This window comes from Talpa occidentalis, unplaced genomic scaffold (genome assembly GCF_014898055.3).
Source record: "Talpa occidentalis isolate TD23 unplaced genomic scaffold, MPIMG_talOcc4v2.1 talOcc4.8, whole genome shotgun sequence".
Classification (NCBI taxonomy): Eukaryota; Metazoa; Chordata; class Mammalia; order Eulipotyphla; family Talpidae; genus Talpa; species Talpa occidentalis.
The window spans coordinates 70,857,203-70,877,295 of record NW_023605194.1 but is presented as its reverse complement, the minus strand read 5'-3'; the positions used below and the strand labels follow the sequence as shown (position 1 = coordinate 70,877,295).

Below are 20,093 nucleotides of genomic sequence, written 5' to 3'. Positions count from 1 at the left end.
AGTGGCCGGACTGACTACATCTGGTGAGCAGCTTTAGTTGACAAGATTGCACAGGTAATATGTCACAGAGTCAGTTTGATTTAATCTTCACTTCTGTATTTTTGGAAAATTAGGGAGTTTGCAGGATATTTTCTTCCCTGTTATAGTATGTTTTCCCTTTTGTGGTATAAAAATTAATGATAAAAATTAAAATTAAAATCTTTGTTTATAGTGTTTTCTAAATTATGGATTTTTCCTTTGGATTTATTCCCATAAACAGAATTCAACATCAAAAGGTTTATATGCTAAGGGTGTGAAATTATTTACCTTAAAAAGCAGGCCACCTGGTCCACTTGCCCACAGGTAAAGTCATTTACAAATTTCCACCAACTCACCACGTGACTTGCATTTCTTGAGCTTTTTGCCCTCTGTCTCCTAACAGGTATGTTCCCTCCCCCCATTGTTTTTTGGGGGATTGCTGATCTACAATTGGCTTCTAACTTTTTTTAATTAATTGCATTCAACCTAGCCATACAAAAAAAAAAACACCCTTTACATTACAGCTGCAAATATTTTCCCCACCGGGCTGCCGACCTGTACATTCAATTTTGATTTATCTGGTATTTCCAATAAACCTACAGCTACACCTGCCTTTATTTTCCTTTGGAGCACGTGTGCCGAGGTCGCCCTGAGCAAATGCAGGATGGTGAAAAGTAGGGCACACCTTAGCGGACTGCTTTCTCTCTCCCTCTGCTGAATCCTTGGGGTGAAGGCTGACAAAATGCAGGACACACAGTTAAATGGATCGCAGACACACGATGAGTGTATTTTTAGCACAATTAGGTCTCGAATACCGCGTGGACCATCCCGACGCTAAACAGCAATTAGTTGTTCACCTGGAGTCCGTTTTCTTCCGGCGCCCTGGGTTTCTGTTAGGTGCTATCAGGCACGCCCACTTGGGGCTGGTCAAGGAACCCAGCTCTCTAAGCACCCGCAGGTGGGGGAGCAGGAGCTGAAAGAAAAAGCAGTGCCAGTGCTCAGCGAGCACCTTCGGCTCCCCAAAGAACTCTGCCTTCAGAGAAGCTTCCAGAGGGCTTCAGCGCTTGCCGTTGGAACTTTCTGGCGCGCAGGGCTCTCTTGCTGCGGAGCGCAGAGATCTCCACCTTTGGGACTCCGAGGACCACCAGGGCCGCCCCGGCGCCCGCGGCCTCGGGGTGCAGGCAGGATCCGGCCCGGGTGGAGCGGGGCTCAGGTGTGTGGCCTCCCGCGGGCGCGGCGCCCGGACCTCGGGCTTAAGCTGCGCGCGCGTCCGCCGCGGGGCCCCGGGCGGCCTTTGTGCGGCGCCCGCTCCCAAGCGCCCCAGCGCCGGCCCGGCCTGCGCGCTGCTGTCCGCGCAGGGAGCCGCCCGCCGCCCCTCCTCCTGCGTCCGCCGGGGCCAGGGCAGCGGGGGTGCGTTTTGGCCGCTTCGGGGTTCAGGAGACGCCGCTGTGGCCCCGGGGCCCGCAATGGCCAGGCCGGCGCGGGGAGGGTCGCGCGGCCGGCGCCGGGGGGCAGAGGCGGACACCCCACGCCGGCCTTCCCGAGCGGAAAGCGGCTCCCCAGCCGGGCCGGGTGCAGGGGGGGCACGCAGGCCGGCTTCCCGCGGCCGCTCAGGGGCCAGAGGGCGGCCTCCCGGACCCGGACCCGGACGCCGCGTCGCCGGCTGGGAGGGCGTCCGGGGGGAGCCGGCTCCAGCGCTGGCTCGGGGCTCCGCGGGCGGGCGGGCTCCGCGGCCACTTTCCGGTTCCGACCCTGCTCCGCGCGCCAGCCGAGGGCGGGACCGGGAAACGCCGCGGGGACTCCAGGCGGCCCCCACCCTCCTGTGCCCTGCCTCGGCTGGGCCCTGTGTGCCGCCTGGGCACGGAGGAGCCGACGCTGTCTCCCGACTTAGGGAGGCTTTGGGTTGGTGTGAACTTGGGACTCAGTTTCCCTTACTGCTCAGTGTGCAGGGAGCGACCTGGAGGCCCCAGCAGGCCCTGGGGGGGAGCCGGGGGGGGGCGCTGCTGGCCGGCCTTGCAGTCCAGACCCGCGCTGCCTTCGTGGCTGCCCGCTTGGGTCTGGGGTCTCGGCCTCCATGGTCAGTTGAGGGGGCGTGTCCGCCCCTTGCTGTTTGTTGGAGGACTCACTGGTTTGTCCCTTTGCAGGGTGAGGGCGGCGAGGCTCCGGTGAGACCCTGGTCCTGGAACTGAAGAGCAGGTATGGCCTCCTCGGTCCCCTACATTCCCGCCCCCCCCCTCGTGGGGGTGGTGCTTCCGCCAGCAGGTGTCTGACTGGGGGTTATCCTGGGGGCCCATGCCGTGTGAGGCCGCTGCAGTCCGTTATTTCTGGGGGGACAGAGAGCCACAGACCTGTGGATGCTAGTGCTGCGTGTGACCTCCTTTGGGGTCAAAGCCGCTGCTTTGGCTGCTGTTTCTTTGCTCCTCTGGGAATTGGGTTCATAGACCACGTAGGGCAAAGGCCCAGCCTGGCCCCCGTGGAGGACCACCTTCTTGGTGTCTGGCTGAGGATGGAACCTGAGGCCCTCAGGGGGATCTTATTCTTTGTAGGGCTTATTTGCCTTCGGGGTGTGCGTGCCAGGGTTCCTTGTGGAGAATGAGGAAGCCAACTTTTAGAAAATATTTTTTAAATGCGTAAGGTTATAAGTGATATTGAAATAAAGTATCAGAGTATGGTAGAAAACAAACTTGTTAAAGCAGGAGTATTAGCAGAATTCAGCCCTGTAGCAAGTGGCTCACAGTTGATGCCTATGCAGGGGGCCTGAGGGGTCTGCTCCTCAGGGCCTGGCAACCAATGGGTGCCTCAGTGGGGACAGTCCCAGATGCTCTTCCCACGGTACCCAGTGGTCCACATGGACAGCCAGTGAGCCCAGAACTTCAGGTAAAGGTTGGTGGGAGTGAGGATGCAGGGGCCCTGCCCCTGGCAGGGATGTAGGCACCGGGTTGGAGATGGGCTGCGTGCTGGGAGGAGGGTGCGCTGACCCAAGGGTAGAGGTGCAGGGCCCTAGGGAAAGCCAGGTGGGCTCACCTGTATGTCCTTGTGGAAGAGGCTGCCCCTCCAGACGTAACCAACCTATCTCCAGGGCCAGCACCGACACCCAAATCCCCTCGCTGAAGGCTGGGCACCTGCGCTGCTCAGCTAGCACCCAGAAGGCCTCCACCTGAGGAGCAGCGGCCCCTCCCTACATGTGGCCCGTCTCTACCATAACCTCCCTCTGAGAGTGGAGTGCCCAGCCACAGCCTGGAGGCTGAGCCTGGCACGAGCCAGACCAGATACTGGGCCAAGGAGTTGCCCTTGGGGAGGGGGTCACTTGGAGCCCCCACAAAGGGACTGGGATCTTGGTGCTCACTGAGCCCCACTCCCACTATTATCCCTTACTGGTGCCAGATCTGCCACCTGGAAAGGCGCACAGCCCAGCCTAAAATGCTGCAAAAAAAAGCTAGGATGATAGCCCACTTCTCACTGAGGGTCACTGACTATTCCAACCCATAAAGACAAGATGAAGAGCAGAGCATGTGGCAAGTGTGCAGCAAAGTGTCTCCATCCATGGTGCTGGGAGGGGTGTGAGTTGAGCTGCAGCCCTGGGTGTGCCAGGAGGGGTGTGAGCTGAGCTATACCCTGGGTGTGCCAGGAGGGGGGTGTGAGCTGAGCTGTAGCCCTGGGTGTGCTGTGGGTGTGCTGGGAGGGGTGTGAGCTGAGTTGTAACCTGGGTGTGCTACAGGTGTGCTAGAAGGGATGTGAGCTGAGCTGCAGACTGGGTGTGCCAGGAGGGGTGTGGGACTGAGACTTTTCACAAGTTACTGGGAACTTTCAGGGTTTGCACAAGTCTAAAGAGCATTCTGTTTCCAAACATCAGACTTTCCTCTGACAATGTTGTGATTACACCCTGGTGGGGAGAGAAGTGGGGTGGGGAGCCGGAAAGAGGGACAGGTAGTGGGGCTGCTCCTGGGAGGGTGGGAAGGAGACCAGCAGGGTCCTTGGCACACCTTTGTGGGTGAGAAGGCACAGGAGGAACACTGGACAGCCCCCTCAGCCTCCAGGAAGTGTCTGTGCTGGCAGGGTGTCTTGGGATGGTGTGGGAAGAGGACAGGAGATTCTGGGTTCCCAATGGGAAGGCAGGCAGACTCATCACTTGGTTAGGAAACTGGGGCAGCTCCCAGTGAGTGCCATGCATTGATGGGGGTCGCGGGGTGCCTTGCTTGGCAGGCCCTGGAGGAGCTTTTCAGCTTGGTCTTTCTAGGGGCCCCAAGGACGGGCATCTAGGGGTATGACCAGCTCGAGTCTCTCAGCCAGTGAATGCAGCCCCAGGCAGCCCCCGCTCAGCCTGCGGTGGACTCGCCCCTCCACCAGGAGCAGCCCTGGGGTGGGAGGGAAAAGGGAAGGCCCCCCCCCGGGGCCCTCCACTGTTCCAGGTGAGGGCAAGGCCCCTTGCTCCTTTCTGTGCGACTTTGCCTTGGACTGCATCACCCAGGCAGTGACACTGAGAATTTTAGTCCCCGACAGTGAGACTGAGAATTTTTTTTCTCAGTCTCCAGAGGGACTGCACGAGGCGCACCCCGACTGTGACCTGCTGTGCTCCACACTAGCCTGTCAAGGGCCACAGGACAGTAAAAGGGGCTTTTTCAGATTTTGACCCTTGGCGTTATGCATGAGAAGGGCTTGCTTGGGCTCAGGAGCTCGCGCTTAGCCTGACAGTGAGCCAGCTGAGGGGCCGTGAGGGGCTGACTGGCCGCTGTGTCCCTGGGGGCTGCAGGCTTAATTGGCAGCTTTAGAGCTCAGCTCGTACCCTTGCTGAGTCCATGGGAGGTGGCGTGTCCCTCGCAGACCAGAGCTGTGGGGCTGGCCCCAGGCACTTCTGCATGTACCGTCCAGAGGCACAGGCCGGGTTTCTCTAGGGCACATGGCCTCGGGATCGAGGCCTCAGTCTCACCCACCCCAGTGGCTGTCGTGTCCCGTCCATGGGCGTGCACGTCTCCCTTCCTTCACAGCGGGTCAAGGGCCCACGCTTGTCCACTCGGGGCCTGAGACTCTGCGGCCATGTGGCCAGGGAGATGGGCACCTTCTGTGTCCACCTGGCCACTGCCTGGCTCCTTTGTGAGGCGCAGGCATGGAGAAGTATTACCACCACAGTCCTGTGATGGCGTGGGGTCACGTGGGGCAGGGCGGACAGGCAGGGAAGGCCGCCGGCTTTCATCTGGGTGTTGCAGCTGCCCCGTGTTCACGGAACCTGGTTGGCCTTCCCGCTGCATCCTGAGCCCTGTGTTGGGGCCTGGTCCCTGCTGCCCAGCCCGCACATGGGATGGCTCAGCAGGGAGGGGGGCTGCCGGCTGCTCTGTGGCACGTGGGCTGCCGGGGCTGGGAGTGTGCCCACGTGGCCGGCGTACCTGCGCACGCACAGAGGATGTGGGGATGGTCCTGGACGGCTGGAGTAGGGCAGGCGGCCCCAGGGCTCCTCCCAGAGGCCTGTGCTCCCGTATTGTGCCTACACCTTAGTGTTTGTTTCTGCTTTTCTTCCAGGACGGAGCCTGGCTGGCCCGCAGCACACAAGCATGCTGCCCCGGTGGGAGCTGCGGCTCTACCTGCTCGCCTCGCTTGGCTTCCACTTTTACTCCTTCTTTGAAGTGTACCGAGTCTCCAGAGGTGAGGCCGCCATCAGCACTGCTGCCAGGAAAGCAGGGACAGGCGCAGGGGGCTGCGGCTCAGGAGGGGGCTGGGCTTGGCTCTGAGTGTCCCGTCCTGGGCCTCCAGCGTTGGGGGGGAGGGTGGCCTCAGCAGGGGATGGCTCGGGTCTGTGGCTGTTGAGGGCCCCGGTGGATTCACAGTGGCTGTGGGCAGGGACCTGGCATTTCTATCATGTCACTGCCATGGGGCACAGGGCAGCTCCTGGTCCTGGAGACCCAGACACCTGTCCTGTCTCATCGGCAGCCTGCAGTGCCTTTGTGTGCATGCGGATGGGGAACCATCACTGGGCCCAAGATCTAGCCCCAGGAAGGGAGCCAGCAGGTGACACTTGTCTACTTTGCTTGTGTCGCAGCTGGAGGCTGGGAAGTAGTGTTGTCAGCTGCTTAAATCTCCCCGCACTGGGAGGATGGGAGGAGGCTTGGAGGGGCCTCAGGCAAAGAATGCCCCAGAGGGGGTACCTGGTGGTCTCTGAGCCTTGTCTTAAGGGAGAGCAACCCCCAGCAGTAGAGAAGCAGCGGAGGACCCGTGGCTGGGAGGGGGCTGGAGGGCAGCCGGCAATGAGTTAGGCTGGGGGGGTGGGTGTGGCAAGAGCCTACCTGGGTGCTGCTGAGTGGGTAAGAGCTGCTGTGAAGGCTGGGGAGAGTGCTGAAGGCCATGTGGTCCCTTGGGATGGCCAGGAGGGTGTGGGGAAGCTCAGCGGGGTGTGCTTTGCCTGCACCAGTGTCCTGCTGGAAGCCTGAGCAGTCTACTGCCTCCGGTGGTTGGGGACTGTCCTTTGGTCAAGCCGCCCAGGTCCTGGCAGTTCCTGGGGAGCTGAGTGCTCAGGGCCCAGGTGGGAGCTGACCTGCCTCAGGTCAGGCTCTGTAGCAGGTGCTTCCTGTGCCTCTGCTCACTTTTCAGATCAGCCCTAGGAGATGGTGCAGGACTTAGAAATTAGGCCTGCCTGCAGAATCCGGCCTCCTGCAACTCCAGCCCAGGGCTGCTGTGGTGGTTAGCTGGTGTCCATTGGAGCCCTGGCGCCTGTGTCCTCCCCTCCTGGCACAGTATGGCTGCACCTGCTCCAGCTGTCACTACATTTTTCCCACTGGGAGGGAGACTGGAGGACACAGCATGACTTGGAAATGGGCTGTATCTTATCTGTTCACATTCTCGCCTCACTCATTTTGTTGGGGCCTAATTGTACTTTCGTATCTGATTGTTTTTCTCAGGGGTTTCCAGGAGAGGAACTGGAGGTCACACCACGTGGCCATCCTGAAGGCTAGGGTGAGATTCCCAGGCTGTGCCAGGGGCAAGCAAATTATTTATTTCTTCTGTAGTTTGTGGGTAATTGCTTTTTGGGTGTTTATAGTCTGCAGATGACTGAGAGTGAATCATTCAAAAGCACTTTCATTTTTTGACAATTTCACTCAACATTATCACACCAAGATCTGTCCATTTTTGTCCCGAACACCACTGTTTCATCTTTCTTCACAGCTGTGCAATATTCCACTGAACATATATGCTCTGTAGTTTCTCTGTCCACGCATCTGTTGAAAGGCACTTGGGTCGGTTTCATGATTTGGGAATTGTAAACAGTGCTGCTGTGTGTGTAGGGGTAGATGTGTCTCTTTGTAATGGACATAAATACCAGATAAATATCAGTATTGCTGGGTGAAATGGAATTTCCATTTTTATTTTCTGGAGACCTCTCTGGACCGTTTTCCATAGGGATAAACAACATGCATTCCCACGAACAGTGGACGAGAGTTCCTATTTCACTGCAGTCTCACCAATATTTATTATTTCTGTTTTTCACAGGCCATTCTCACAGGGTTGAACATTTTTTCATATGTCTACAGTCTGTCTGAATGTCTGCCTTAGAGAAGTGTCTATTGAGATCCTTTGCCATTTTATTAATTGGTTGATTGTGTATGTTGGAGACCCTAAGGCGTAAAGTACTGGAACAAAAAAAAATGTCAGGGTCATGACTAAAAAACTGGTCAACATAGACTAAAAAGACTGGCCTGTGTCCAAACCATGACGCCCTTTCTTGTATCAACAAAGCTAAGCCCCAAAAACAGACAAAAAAAAAAAAAAAACACCTAAAATATATCTAGTAACACAAAACCTTGACAGTAAATATATGCCTGGACAAGACTAAATACTAAAATAATTCATTGCCTAATAACTAACAAAAAAAGGGGAGGGGGACAGTTTATATCAATAAAAATGAGTGACAACGGACACTCAAAACACTTAAGCTCAAAATGAGAGGCCTTATACCCCCTGAGTCCCATTTCTCTTAAACTCTATTTTGTGTCTGTCAGTTCTTTATTTCCAAGTTCTTTCAAATCCCTTTCCTTAACCCTGTTCACCAAAACTAGTCTCCAACATGAGTACCTTGTAAATTTTGGAGACTGACCCACTGTGAGATGTGCTAGGTATGCAAGTATTTTTCCCATCCTGTAGGTGGCCTTTTTGTTTTTGTGATAGTTTCTTTTCAGGTATGGAAGCTAATAAATTTGATGTCCCACTTGTTTATTCTTGCTTTTGTTTCCCTTGCTGCCGAACTGTGTCCCAAGTACATCATTGTGGTGGATGTCCTGTGGTGCAGCTCCTATATTTTCTTTCAAGTACTCTATGGTTTCGATTCTTATGCCCCAAACTTTAATCCATTTTGAGTGAATTTTCATCTACAGTGTTAAAATGGCTTTTGCTTCATTGTTTGTTTTTTTCTTTTGCATTTGGCTATCCATGTTTCCCAGCACCATTAATTAAAATACTGTCTTTACTCCACTGTGTGGCCATAATTCCTACATCAAAAATTGGTTTTCCCTTTGGATCCCTATATAGATTTATCCCTGTGCTTTCTATTCTGCTCCATTGGTCTGAGTTTCTCTTTTTGTACCAGTACCATACTGATTTGATTACTGTTGCTGTGTAATATAGTTTGAAGTGACGAAGTTTTCTTTTCTCAAGATTGTTCTGGCTTTTTAAGGCCTTTTTGTAGTTCCATAAAGTTTGATAATTGTTCTATTTCTTTTAAAGTAATTGATATTTTAATAGTTACTGTATTTAATAGCTAATGTATTAAATCCATAAATTGCTTTGGCTAATTCATATGCTAATTCTTCTGACCCATGAACATGGCATACCTTTCCATTTCTGTTGTGTGTGTATATATATATATATATATATATATATATAAATAAAACATCATTATTCATTTTTGCTTTCTCCTCTCAAGTGTAGTCCCCATAAAATTCCCAGTACCAAGTCACCCATGCACCATCACCAGTCTCTTGTGCTATTCCTGCCCTTGTTTTAATCCCTCCCCCTCCCCTGTTGAATGCTCTGATTTCTAGTTTCCTGCTAGTTTTGTCTTCTTTTTTTTAGTACTCATTTATTTATTTATACAAGAACTGGGGTACAGGCCAGATGTGTGGGAGGGTGAGAGGATTCACCAGAGACAGCAGGGAACAGAACAGGCAGACTGAGTGAAATATACTGCTGAGGGGAGCAGCGGATGCGACAGGAGAGGTCTGCCACACCTAGTTTTGTCTTTTTACTTTTTCCCTGATCCCTTGTTTGGTTCCCCTATATTCTTCCTATAAGTGAAAGCATCCAATATTTTTCTTTTTCCTTCTGACTTATTTCACTGAGCATAATCCCCTCCAGCTCCATTCATGTTCCTACAAGTGGCATGAGTTTATCTTTTTTGATGGCTTGGTAGAATTCCACTGTGTAAATAGACCACATCTTCTTGATCCACTCATGTTTTTGGACATTAGGTTTCTTTCTATATTTTGACTATTGTAGATAGTGATGCAGTAAATACAGGAGTGCAGTATGCACAATGCTTTTGTGTCCTTTGTGTAGATTCCTAAGGATGAAATTGCTGGGTCATCTTTAGTAATTTGAGAAACCTCCACACAGCTTTCCATTGTGGTTGGACTGATTTACATGCCCACCAGCAGTGTAAGAGAGTTCCTTTTTCTCTACATCCTTGCCAGCATTTGTTGTTACAGGTTTTTTTTTTTTTAACATATGCCATCTCACTGGTGTGAGGTGGTATCTCATTGTTTTCTTATTTGCATTTCCCTGGCTATAAGTGATGGTGAGTCTGCTAGGCTTAAAGGGCTGCTTCAGCCACCATTCTAGCTATGCAGTTTGGCCTTTTCAGTACAAAGTCCATTTGGCCCAGTCAATCAATTACGTAAACTTACAGAATATAAACTACTGACTCTGCAAAGGTTCCTCTCAAGTTAAATAAGAGCATGTGCTTAATCCCTGGGACAATGAGTAACCGTCAGGAGGCATGACCAGGAAGGTCTGGAAGCTATAGATTGATATGTAACTGCGTCCCAGAGACTGATCAGCAGAATGCCTTGCTAATAAGATTGGAACCTCGAGTGGGGTCGGAAGCTTGATTTCAATTTTCAAACATGGGCCATAAAACTAATGTGGATCCTCAGACTCAGCTCCCCCAAAGCCTAGAGAACCTACGCAGACATTTCCTTCCTTCTAACTTTTTCCCTTTGTTCTCCTGCCCCTAGTAATTGACTCTGTCAAATCATTCAGTCAATAAAAAGGCCAGGTTTTGCCTTCTTGGCAGCATCCTGCCATAACAGCCTGCTCCACGGCTCCCGTTTCTTTGACATTGTGGTGTTGCCTGACCCAACAAGTGATGTTGAGCATTTTTTCATATACCCGTTGGCCATTTGCATTTCCTCTTTGGAGAAGTGTCTTTTTAGCTCTCTGCCCATTGTTTGGCTGGATTGTTTGTTTTTGTTGAGTTGTATGAGCTCCCTGTAGATCTTTGAAATCAGTCCCTTATCAGTTGTGTGGAATGCAAATATTTTCTCCCAAATCATTTGGTTGTCTCTTTGTTTTGGGTAATGTCTCTTTTGCTGTACAGAAGCTTTTTAGTTTGATGTAATCCCACTGTTTATCTTTTCCTTCATTTTCTTTGCTTTAGGGGATGAGTCTTTAAAGATGTTTTTGAGATATGTCCTGGAGTGTTTTGTCTATGTTTTCTTCTATATATTTTATGGTTTCAGGTCTATGTTCAAGACCTGAACATAGTAAGAGGTAGTAAGAGTAAGAGGTAGTAAGTCTAGTTTTATTCTTTTGCACATGGTAGCCTGGTTTTCCCCCCACCATTTATTGAGCAGATTATACTTGTACCATTGTGAATTCTTTGTTCCTTTGTCATAGATTAGTTGTTCATATATGTGTGGATTTATTTCTGGGTTTTCAATTAGAGTCTATTGGTATGTGTGTGTGTGTGTTTGTTCCAGTACCATACTGTTTTAATTATTATGGATTTGTAGTATAGTTTGAAGTCTGGGAGTGTGATACCTCCATTCCCCTTTTTAGTCAGGTGAGCTTTGACTATTCAAGTTTTTCTGTGATTCTATATGAGTTTTATCAATATTTGTTCTGTTCCTTAGAAGAATGCCATTGAGGTTTTTATTGGAATTGTGTTGAATCTGTAAATTGCTTTTGGTAATACAGTCATTTTAATATTGTTAATTTTTCTAATGCATGAGCAGGGGATGTCTTTCCATTTCTTTGTGTCTTCTATTTCTTTTAACAATGTTTTATAATTTGTGTAGGTCCTTCACCTCTTTTGTTAGGTTTATTCCCAAGTATTTGATTTTTTTGTTTCAATTGTAAAAGGGATAGTTTTCTTAATTCCTTCTTCAGATTGTTTGCATGTAGAAAGCCTACAGGTGTATCTTTGTGATTTTCGTGTGTTTATTTTGTATCCAGCTACTTTACTAAGCTCGTTTATTATTTTGATTAGTTTTTCTGTGGAGTTTTTAGGGATTTCTATGTATATTATCAAGTTATCTGCCCATAGTGATAGTTTTACTTCTTCTTTCCCTATTTGGATTCCTGTATGTCTTTCTCTTGCCTTATTGCTCTGGCTAGGACCTCCAGTATTACACTGAAGAGCAGTATTACACTGAAGGCATCCTTGTCTTGTTCCAGATTGTAAAGGAAAGGCCTTCAGCTTTTCACCATTGAGAACGATATTGGCAGTGGGTTTGTCGTATATGGCTTTTATTATGTTGAGGTATGTTCCTGCTATCTCAAGAATTTCAAGGGTCTCATTATAAACCGATGTTGAACTTTGTCAAATGCTTTCTCAGCATCTATTGATATGATCCTATGATTTTTTTTTGTTGATGTGTTGTATTACATTAATTGATTTTTGAATATTGAACCAACCATGTGCCCTTGGAATAAATCCCACTTGATCATGGTGTATTATCTTTTTGATGCATTGTTGGGTTCTGTTTGCTAGGATTTTATTGAGGATTTTTGCATTAGTGTTCATTAGGGAGATTGGTCTACAGTTTTCTTTTTTTTATCTTTGTTTGGTTTTGATATTAATGTAATGTTGGCTTCATAAAACACTTGATAATATTCCTTCTTTCTCAAATTTTTGAAGAGTTTTTGTAGTATAGGCACTAATTTATCTTTGAGTGTTTGGTAGAACTCATTTGTAAAACCATCTGGTCCTGGGCTTTTTTTTTGTGGGGGGAAGGATTTTGATTACTGTTTCTATTTCATTGCTTGTAATTGGTTTGTTTAGGTTTTCTATTTCTTCTTTATCCAACTTTAGATGATTGTGTAAAAAAACATCTCTTCTAGATTATTGAGCTTGTTTGCATATAAATGTTCATAGTAATCTCTGATTATTTTTTGGATTTCTGCTGTGTCATAATTTCTCCTTTCATTTATGATCCTATTTATTTGGGTTTTCTCCCAATTTTTCCTTGTGACCCTGGCTCTAGGTTTATCTATTTTGTTTATTTTTTTGAAGAACCAGCTTTTGGTTTCATTGCTCTTTTGGATTTTTTTTTAAATTTCTATTTCATTTACTTTTGCTTTAATTTTTATTAATTATTTAATTAATTATTTAATTAATTATTATTTTTATTAATTTATTAATTTTTATTATTACTTCTTCTGTCTTTTGGGTTTTTTGTTGTTCTTTTTCTAGTTCTTTGTGATGGGAGATTAGGTTGTTTTTTTGGGTTCTCGTTTCTTGATGTGGGCCTGTATTGCTATTTACTTTCCTCTTATTACTGCTTTTGCTGCATCCCATACATTCTAGAAAGTTGTGTCCTCATTGTCATTGGTCTCAAGGTATTTTTTTCTTCATTTCTTCTTTGGTCCCCTCATTGATCCAGTGGTCTTACAGTAGTGTGAGGTTCAATCTCCATGGAATCGGAAGGTTCCTTGCTTTCTTTTTGTGGTTTATTTCTAGTTTGATGCTTTCGGAGAAGATTGTAGGTATGATTTTGATCTTTATGTATCTGTTGATGTTTATCCTGTGACCCAGTGTGTTATTGATTCTGGAGAATGATCCATGTGTGCTTGGGAAAAATGTATACTCAGATTTTGGGGGAGTGCAGTGTCCTATAGATGTCTGTTAAGCACATGAGGTCTAGGTCTTTTATTACTACCATTTTGTTTATCATTTTGTGATACCTTATTCTGTGTTTCCTATTCATTCCTCTGTTGGTTTTATCTTTAGAGCTTGTAGTATTTTTTGGAGTGGGGGTTTAGTGGTAGTGGATTTCTGAAGATTCTGTTTGTCTGAGAAAGTCCTTGTTTTTCCCTCATAGAGGAAGGAGACCTTTTTGGGGTAAAGCATTCTTGATTGGCATTTTTTGTCTTGGGGTTTGTTGCATGTCCCTCCATTCTCTCCTTGCCGGTAATGTTTCTTCAGAGAAGTCTGACATCAGCCTGGTTGGTTTTCCTTTATAGGTTATCTGTTTCTTCCGTCTCATCTATTGCATTATTTTTTCCTTGTCTTGGGCTCTTGGAAATTTTACTATTATGTGTCTTGCAGTAGTTTTCCTTTTATTGTGGTAATTTGGTGTTCTTCTAGCCTTCTGTATGTCTATTTTCATTTCCTCCTTCATGCTTGGGAAGTTCTCTTGAAACTATTTCCTTGATTAGTTTCTCAGTTCCGTGGTCTCTCTCCTCACCTTCTGGGATTCCTGTGGCTCTTATATTTCCTTTCCTCAATGTGTCAGATAGTTCTCGAAGTGTTTCTTCATTCTTTTTCCTTTGCACCTTTCTTTCCTTTTCTTTTTGGATCTTTTTATGTCTGTATCTTCGAGAGTACTGATTCGTTCCTCCACTTCTTTTGTTTTCATGGCTTTTCCCAGAATTCTTTAGCTCCCCACTGATAACTCTGTTATCTTCCTTAGGGATTTGCTCTCATACCTCAGTTCATTGTTTATATTCTTTCCCCCTTTCTGAATTTTCTCTTAACTCTTTAAGTGTTCTCATTGTGGCAATGCTGAATGCGTTGTCAGGTGGAGAGAGTCTTCTGTGTCCACGTTATGGGGTCTGGAGCTGGACTTACTTCCTGTGGTGTATTGTTCCCAGGAGGGCCTGCTTGATCGCTTACATTTCTTCCCATTGGTTGCCTTTGGTTTTGCTCTGTCCATGGTGCCACAGATGCGGGTGGGCATGCCTCCTGCATTCTCCTGCCAGGGCAGGGGTGTGTCTGCCTAGTGCCTGGGCCGCTGTGGCCAGGTGCCTGTCTGCCAGATTGCTGTCAGCAGTGGCTCTTTCAGGCTCTCCTGTTGGGTGTCTGGGAATACAGGTTGGGTGGGGCTTAGGGTTGAAGGTTTCCTGTAGCTCCCACCTGGGCACACTTCTACTGTGGCAGATGTTTATGTGAGTTGTGATTTGCCCCAGAAGCCCCTGACTTCCCAGCCATTACAATGTCTCAACCTGGGTCAGTCACGAGTCTCCACAAGTTTCGTGCAGAGCTGCACCCCTTGGGATATAGGCCAGAGGTAGAGGCCAGAGGTGCAGGGAGTGAGAGGATTCCCCAGAGACAAAGTGGAGAGCAAAACAGGCATATCTACATGCTGGGCCCATCCGCTGGGCTGTGCCTACTGGCTGAGGGGAATGTGCTTCTACCTTGGCCTGCTAGGCCCCTCTGGGTTGTGCCTTGGGACAGCAGAGAGAAAGAAAGAGAATAAAGGAAGAAAGAAGAGGTAAGAAGAATGGAAGAATGACAAGGAAATAAAGCAGAAAAGAAGTGAGAGTAGAAATGAGCAAAAGAGAGAGAAGAGGGAGGAGGGGGAAGGGAAAGGAAAAGAATTATGATGGTGATGATAAAGGAGAGGAAAAGTGAAAATAGGAAAAACAAAAACAGGGTAAAAAGGGGGATGGTGGTATAATTGCAGCTCAGGGCTCTGTTGCTCCCAAGAGCTGGTGGCTGCTGTTCTGTCTGGTCCCCTGGAGGTGCCTCAGGCTCATGGGATGTCTTTCCAGGATCTTCTGTCCCCTTTGAGGTGTCCAGGAATAGAAAAACAGCCCCCAAGGAAAAAGGAAACAGGAAAGACAGAGGACAAATGAACCGTTGACAAAAGATTAAGACAAAAAGGTGGCAGAATGGGGCAGCCAGCGGAGCAGTGCAGGCTGCAGGCACAAGGGTCACAGGCACTAGGGTCACAGTTTCTGACCTGTGGGGTGCCCAGAAGTCTGATGTTTCCGACATGGTTGAGATTGCCAGGAGCCCAGGACTAGGCGCCATTGGGTTTCTGTGGTGTCAACCACGGCGGCAGCGGGAACAGGTGGCTGCAACCCGCTGAGCTGCCCAACGGCCCCTGAGAATGGTTTCTTTGGCCTTTGGGATCTCCCTGCAGACATTCTGATGTTTGCTCCGAAGCATCTGCTTTCCTGGTGCTCGCCACAGTTTCCCCTCTTTTTCCTTGTCAGAGTTCCAGGAGATGCGTAAACCTGGACATGTGTCTAGCTGGCCTGTCGTGGGTGAGTCGAGGACAAGTGTTCCTTTCTGTGTCCCCTTCCATTTCTTTGCATCTTATTTCCTTCACCAGTTTTATAGTTTTCATTCAACAGGTCGGTCCTTCACCTCCTATGTGAAGTTCACTCCCATATGCTGCATTCTTTCTGACATGATTGTAAACAGAACTGTTCCTTATTTTGCTGTCTTCTGATACGCTGTACTTCTGATGTTTGATAGAAATGCCACCGATTATTGTGTATTGATTTTGTGTCACCACCTTGCTGTATTCATTTGTTTCTGCAAGTTTTTTTTTTGTAGAGTCTTATGGTTTCTATTTAGCATGTCAGCTGCAAATAGTGATAATTTTACTTAGGTCCAGAACTTTTCCTATTTGGGTACCTTTTGTGCCTTCTCCTTGCCTGATTACTTCAGCCAGGATTTCAAAACTATGTTGAACAACAGTGGTGGTAATAGACATCCCTATCTTGTTCCTGATCCTGGTAGAAATATAATACTCTCAGCTTTTCACTGTTGTGTATGATATTGGTTGTAGGCTTGTCCTGTACAATTTTTATAATATTTTTAAAGATTTATTTTTATTTATGCATGCAAGAATTGGGATATAGGCCAGAGGTAGAGGCCAGAGGTGCAGGGAGTGAGAGGATTCCCCAGAGACAAAGTGGAAAGCAAAACAGGCATATCTACTGAAAAACACTGTTGAGGGGAGCAGTAGGCAAGACAGGAGACATCTGCTGCACCATGTGGGTCACCTCCCACATGGCTGGGGATTGAACTTAGGCTGCAGTGGCTGGCAATAGCTTGATAGTTGAGACTTTAACCCCTGTGCCACCAGGGAGGCCCCTAATTTTTGTAATATTTAGATAGTGTCCATTTATTCCCATTTTTGGAGCGTCTTTATTGTAAATAGGTGTTGGATCATCTGGAATGCTTTTTGAGCATCTGATGAGATGATTGTTTTTTGTCTTCCTTTTGTTGATCTGCTGGCTGATGCCACTTGATTTCCATGTGTTGAAAAGCCTCCCTGGGAGGAAGCCTGCTTGGGCTTGCTGGCCAGGTCTCCTGATATGTTCCTGTATCTGGTTCTCCAGGATTTTCATTGAGGACTTTTCGTCCACTTTCATCAGAGATTGAGCTATAATTTTCTTTTTTTTTGCACTATCTATGTTTGGTTTTGGGATCAAGGTAATGTCAAGGAGTTTTACTCTTATTTTTTTTTTTTTTTGAAGATTTTGAATAGAACAGGTACTATATCTTATAAGTTTTATAGAATTCTTCAATGGAGAAGCTCCTTGGTCCTAGGCTTTTGTTCTTGGGGAATCTTTTATTACTTTTTTGATTTCAGCACTTGTGATTGGACTGTTTAAAGCTGTCTGTTTTGTCCGGGTTCAAACTTGGGAGGTTGTATGAATCTAAAAAATTGTCTGTTTCTTCTAGGTTGTACAATTTGTTTGCATGAGGACTTTTATACTAGGTTATTATGATCCTGTGTATTTGTGCAGTATCTGTTGTAATTTGCCTCCTTTATTTCTGATTATTTTAATTTGGATTTTCTCTCTTTGTAAGCATTCTACTTTGACAAGCGTGCTTGTCAACTTTATTTTTGCAAACAACCAACTCTTGGTTTCATTCATCTTTTGGACTATTTGTGTTCTATTTTATTTATTTCTGCCCTAATTTTTATTATTTCTTGCCTCCTGTTTTTTGAGATATATATATATATATATATATATATATTGCTTTTGTTGGTCCTTTTTCTATTTTCTTCGATTGTGGAGTTGGATTGTTAGAGATCTTATTGTATTGCTGTGAACATACCATGTAGTGCTGCTTTTAAAGCATCCCATAGGGTCTAGTAGTTTGTCTCTCCATTTTCATCAGTCTCTGGACTTCTTTCTTAATTTCTATGATTTCTTTATTGACCCAGCAGCTGTTCAGAAGCACTTTGGCCTCTGCATGTTTTGGTTTGTTCCAGGATTGCTTTTATGGTTGATTTCTAGCTTTATAGCATTGTGGTCTGACGGTACTTGATTTAATTTCTAATTTTGTCTCTCTTCTGAGATTGTTTTATGACCTAGTATATGATCTGTTCTTGAGACTGTTCCATGTGCACTAGAGAAGGTGTGTTCATCACTTTCAGGATGGAAAACTGTAAATGTCCAGTAAATACATTTGACCTAATATTTCATTAATATTTCATTGACCTAATATTACATTTGACCTAATATTTCCTTTCCTACTATGTTAATTTTCTGTCTGGATGATCTATCCTGCTGTCAGTGGGGTGTTGAATCTCCAGCGATAATTGTGTTTCTCTCGGTAGATTGTTTTAGGTCTGTTAATAGATGAGTTGTTATGTAGCAGGTGCTCCTGTGTTGGGAGCATGAATATTAATAACAGCTCCATCTTCTTGGTGATTTGTTCCCTTGATCAGCATAGTGTCCATAGTCTTTGTCCTTACTATTTTTTTTTAGTTGAAATTTGAGCTTTTCAGGTGTAAGAATAGCAGCTTCAAACAGTTAAGCAAATATGAGCTTAGTCGAGCCTGTTATTTTTAGTTCGTTTTTTGTCTTTTGGTTTTAAATGGGTCTCTTGTAGCAAAGTACTGATGACTGGGATTTTTTTCATCCACACTGTTAGCCAATGCCTTTTCTTTGCTTTTTTGCATCAAAGAACTGGGGTGCAGGGGAGGGTAGTAAGAGGATTCACCAGAGACAGAGTGGGGAACAGAACAGACGGATCTACTGAAATACACTGCTGAAAGGAGCAGCAGGCGAGACAGGAGAGGTCTGCTGTGCCATGTGGGTCAGCTCCCTGGCTGGGATTGAACTCAGGCTGCAGATGACAGCCTGAGACTCAACCCGAGGCTGCCAGGGAGGACCCCAGCCAATGTATTTTTATTGGTGATCAGATCATTCATATTTAAGGGATTATTACTATTATTTGTTTTTCAGTCATTTTTTCTGATTGTTTTGTTTTTCCTTTTCCCTTTGTTTCTACTCTTTCTGGATGGCTTTTCTTAGTATTTACATCAATTTCCCTCTTCATCTGCAGGTGTCTTCCTGGATTTTTGCTTAGTGGTTACTGTGGGGGTTTTACTTACATTCCCATGTTTTGTCTCCTTTATGAGCTGCTGTCTGCTCTCTGCCATTTAATTATACTAGTTCTGCCCTTTCTTCCTCCTCCTTAGTATCTAGTGGTCTTAACACATGGTGTTCTTGCCCTTGGTACTGCTGTTATATTGCAATTTTCATTTTACTAAGGGGTTTGTACTTCAGTTTTTCTTGTGGAAAAACTCCTTTTAGTATTCTTTGAGCAATAGGTTAGGTGGTGGAAAACTCCAATGGCTTCTGTTGTCAGAAAAAAACCTTTACTACACCTTCATACTTAATTGATAATTTTGCAGGATAGAAAATACTTGGCTGGCTGCTTTTGTCTTTTAGGATTGCAAATTCCTTCCACTCTCCTCTTGCCTGGAGAGTCTCTGGGCTGAAATCCCTAATTGGGAGCTCTTACAAGTTGTTACTATTTTTTCCTTGTTTCCTGCAAAATGTTCTCTATCTTTGATTTTTGATAGTTTTACGATGTGTCTGGTCTTTTGCATTAAAGAATGTAGGTGCTCTCTCTGCTTGCTGGGCATCCATATTTCTTTCTGTAGGGTTGGGAAGTTCTCATTTCTCGAATAGTATTTTAGCCCTATTTCTTTTTCTTCTGCGACCTCATTCTTAGGTTTCCTCTTCTAATTGAGTCTGATATTTCTCATAGCGTTTCCTTATCTTCCCTTTGTCTTCACGTTTTCTTTCCTTCTGAATGTGTAGTATGTTCATTTGAGTCTTCTACAGCTGAAATCATTTCTCCTGCCATTTTCATTGTATTTACAGCTCAGTGGGCTGTGCTCTGGGCTGAGGCTGTCTTCACTCCCCTCCCCCTCTCCACCGCTCCTTTATCTGAGGGTCTTGGTCTTTGAAGCTCGGGCCTCCCGGGGGTGATGTCAGGACCACCAGGATCTCTCTCGGGGGACAGGGAGCTGGGGGGGCTGTATGTGTGATGGCCGTGTGGTCTTAACTTAGCCCTGTGACCCCACAGCGGCCACCACCACCCCAGCCTCATCTCTGGCCCCTTCTGTTGGGTGTGCACATGTCTGGTTTGCTTTCTGGGGGCTGTGGGTTCCCTCTGAAGTCTTTTCTGCTGCGGGGCTTTTATGGGCTCCGGTCCGGCTCGGCCTGGCCTGTCTGTGACTGGAGGGGATGGAGTTTCAGCGTCCATGCCGCCTGACCACAGGGTTCCCAGCGCTCCGGGGTGTCTGCCACTCCTCCCAGCCCCACTGCCAGGAAAACTCGGGATGTCGCTGTGCGCTGGGCTTCCCCTGGGGCCCTACTCACCCCCTTGCTGCCTCCTGCTCTCTTCCCTCAGCCGCACCAACCTCAGTCCCTGACTCCAGTGAGGGAGGGGGGTGGGGGAGACCTGTGCCCTCAGCTGGTCACACGTCCGGCTTCTGCGACCACAGTCCGTCTTCTTTGGTGGTTTCCACAGGGAGGCTTCTCCTGTGTGGGGCAGGCGCGGCTCCCAGGGGGTAAAGCTGGTCACCTCTGTGTAGTGGTGCTGGCTC

The 20,093-nt window shown here is 47.2% G+C and overlaps 1 protein-coding gene across 4 annotated transcripts in view; it reads left to right on the top strand.

Moving 5' to 3' along the window:
* The first annotated feature begins 1,389 nt into the window (after nucleotides 1-1,389).
* The window catches only part of HHAT (hedgehog acyltransferase), a 75,813-nt gene continuing 57,109 nt past the window's right edge, over nucleotides 1,390-20,093 (top strand). For 2 of the 4 annotated variants that reach the window (XM_037497803.2, XM_054690780.1), the window contains exons 1-2: nucleotides 2,039-2,214; nucleotides 5,533-5,655. In XM_037497803.2, coding sequence (XP_037353700.1) covers nucleotides 5,565-5,655 — 91 coding nt within the window. In that variant the 5' untranslated portion in view covers nucleotides 2,039-2,214; nucleotides 5,533-5,564. Of the gene's footprint in view, nucleotides 1,429-1,815; nucleotides 1,921-2,038; nucleotides 2,215-5,532; nucleotides 5,656-20,093 lie in introns of those variants that run through there. The other 2 variants (XM_037497801.2, XM_037497802.2) reach the window with 2 other exon arrangements.